At 37.9% G+C, this 1,404-nt stretch overlaps 1 protein-coding gene across 1 annotated transcript; it reads left to right on the top strand.

Annotated features, from left to right (window-relative positions):
* Positions 1-281: 281 nt before the first annotated feature.
* LOC107608166 (uncharacterized) lies at positions 282-1,404 on the top strand. Its single transcript, XM_016310043.3, has 3 exons — positions 282-605; positions 789-1,001; positions 1,108-1,404. The coding sequence occupies exons 1-3, from the start codon at positions 411-413 to the stop codon at positions 1,180-1,182; spliced, it is 483 nt and encodes a 160-aa protein (XP_016165529.1). The 5' UTR covers positions 282-410; the 3' UTR covers positions 1,183-1,404.

Genomic DNA, 1,404 nt, shown 5'->3' with positions numbered 1-1,404 from the left:
GCAAGCCTTGGAACCAACTTTAATAAATACATCAACTTGTAACATAAATAGCAATAGCAATACAATTGGTGGAGATATACAAACAATAATACAAATATACAATAGTAAAAAGTCAAATTAGACATTGTTGTGAGTTGCCAATAGCACTTAGGAGTGCCAAACTCCCAACCCCACTAAGCCCCTAAAACCAGCAACAACTATGTACGAAAGCTACTATTAATTTGGACTCAGTTGACAAAGACATGCAATGTCATCATTATTATTATTCTTAAACACCCTACTCAGTACTAACAAATATTATTAACTACGTTTTTCATGCTTCATTATTCATCTCCCCTGCTAAAGATACCAATCCCCAAATATACATAAAAAGCAGAGTATTCCCGTATAGCTTTAGCCAGAACAAAACTATGAAGAACAGAAAAAGCTCTGAAGCTGAAGCTTCAGCTGGTGCTGCTGGCAAGAAGCACTACAAGTTGTGGATATTATCTGCAATTGTCCTTGTAGCTGTTTGGTTCATGTTCACTGGCTCCCTCACCCTCAGATGGTCTTCTTCTAGCTATAATGACTTCGATCCTGCAAATTTCGACGATCTCGATGTGCTGGTATGTATGCTATACCCAGTGGTTTTAAGTTGCATTAGTAAAATTGCAACCATAACATTATTGTTGCGCTCGCTAATATATTTTTCCGTTTTAAATAGAGAGAAATTGGGTTGGAAGTTGGAACTTAGATGTAACAGTTTTGACTTGTTATGATTTGTTTGGTGTCGTGGTTTTTTGGAATAGGAAGTGGAGGAGAGAGAGAAGGTGGTGAGGCAGATGTGGGACGTGTACAGTCGCAGGCACAGTACGAGGAAGTTACCTCGGTTTTGGTCGGAGGCTTTTCAGGCTGGTTACGAGCATTTGGTGAGTGATATTCCCGCCATTCGAGATGCTGCAGTTTCAGAAATTGCAAAGATGTCCTTAAAACAACTTCCTATTCAACTTCAATCTCACTTGGTAAAATCAAACTTAAACATTTAAATCTCAATTCTTCAGATACAAACTTGCTTAATTAGTTTTATTTTATTCATATAGTAATTACGGTTTCACTTTTCATGATCAGCATGTGGGGAGCCCCGAGGGATCAAGAAAAATTAAGGAGGCAGAAGGGAGTGATAAGATGCATAATGAAAGTTGAGTGTGACCAACTTGGTGTAGAGGTATCAACAGAGTGAACTGTGAAGCCGTTCCATTTTCAAGGGCTGGAATATCAAAGCATAGTATCTCCTAATTGGTTGTTCCAACTTTGAATAACGTTACTCAGGGCAATTGTACTTCCAATCATTACTATACAAAAATTCTGACTTGCACAAATTGAAACTGAACATTATTGATGAACAAACTCTGCGCTGATATCAAA

Source organism: Arachis ipaensis, chromosome B7, assembly GCF_059453495.1.
Source record: "Arachis ipaensis isolate K30076 ecotype BB chromosome B7, ASM5945349v1, whole genome shotgun sequence".
In the NCBI taxonomy this organism is placed as follows: Eukaryota; Viridiplantae; Streptophyta; class Magnoliopsida; order Fabales; family Fabaceae; genus Arachis; species Arachis ipaensis.
Note: the sequence above shows the minus strand (reverse complement) of the source record. Positions and strands in the feature narration are given on the sequence as shown.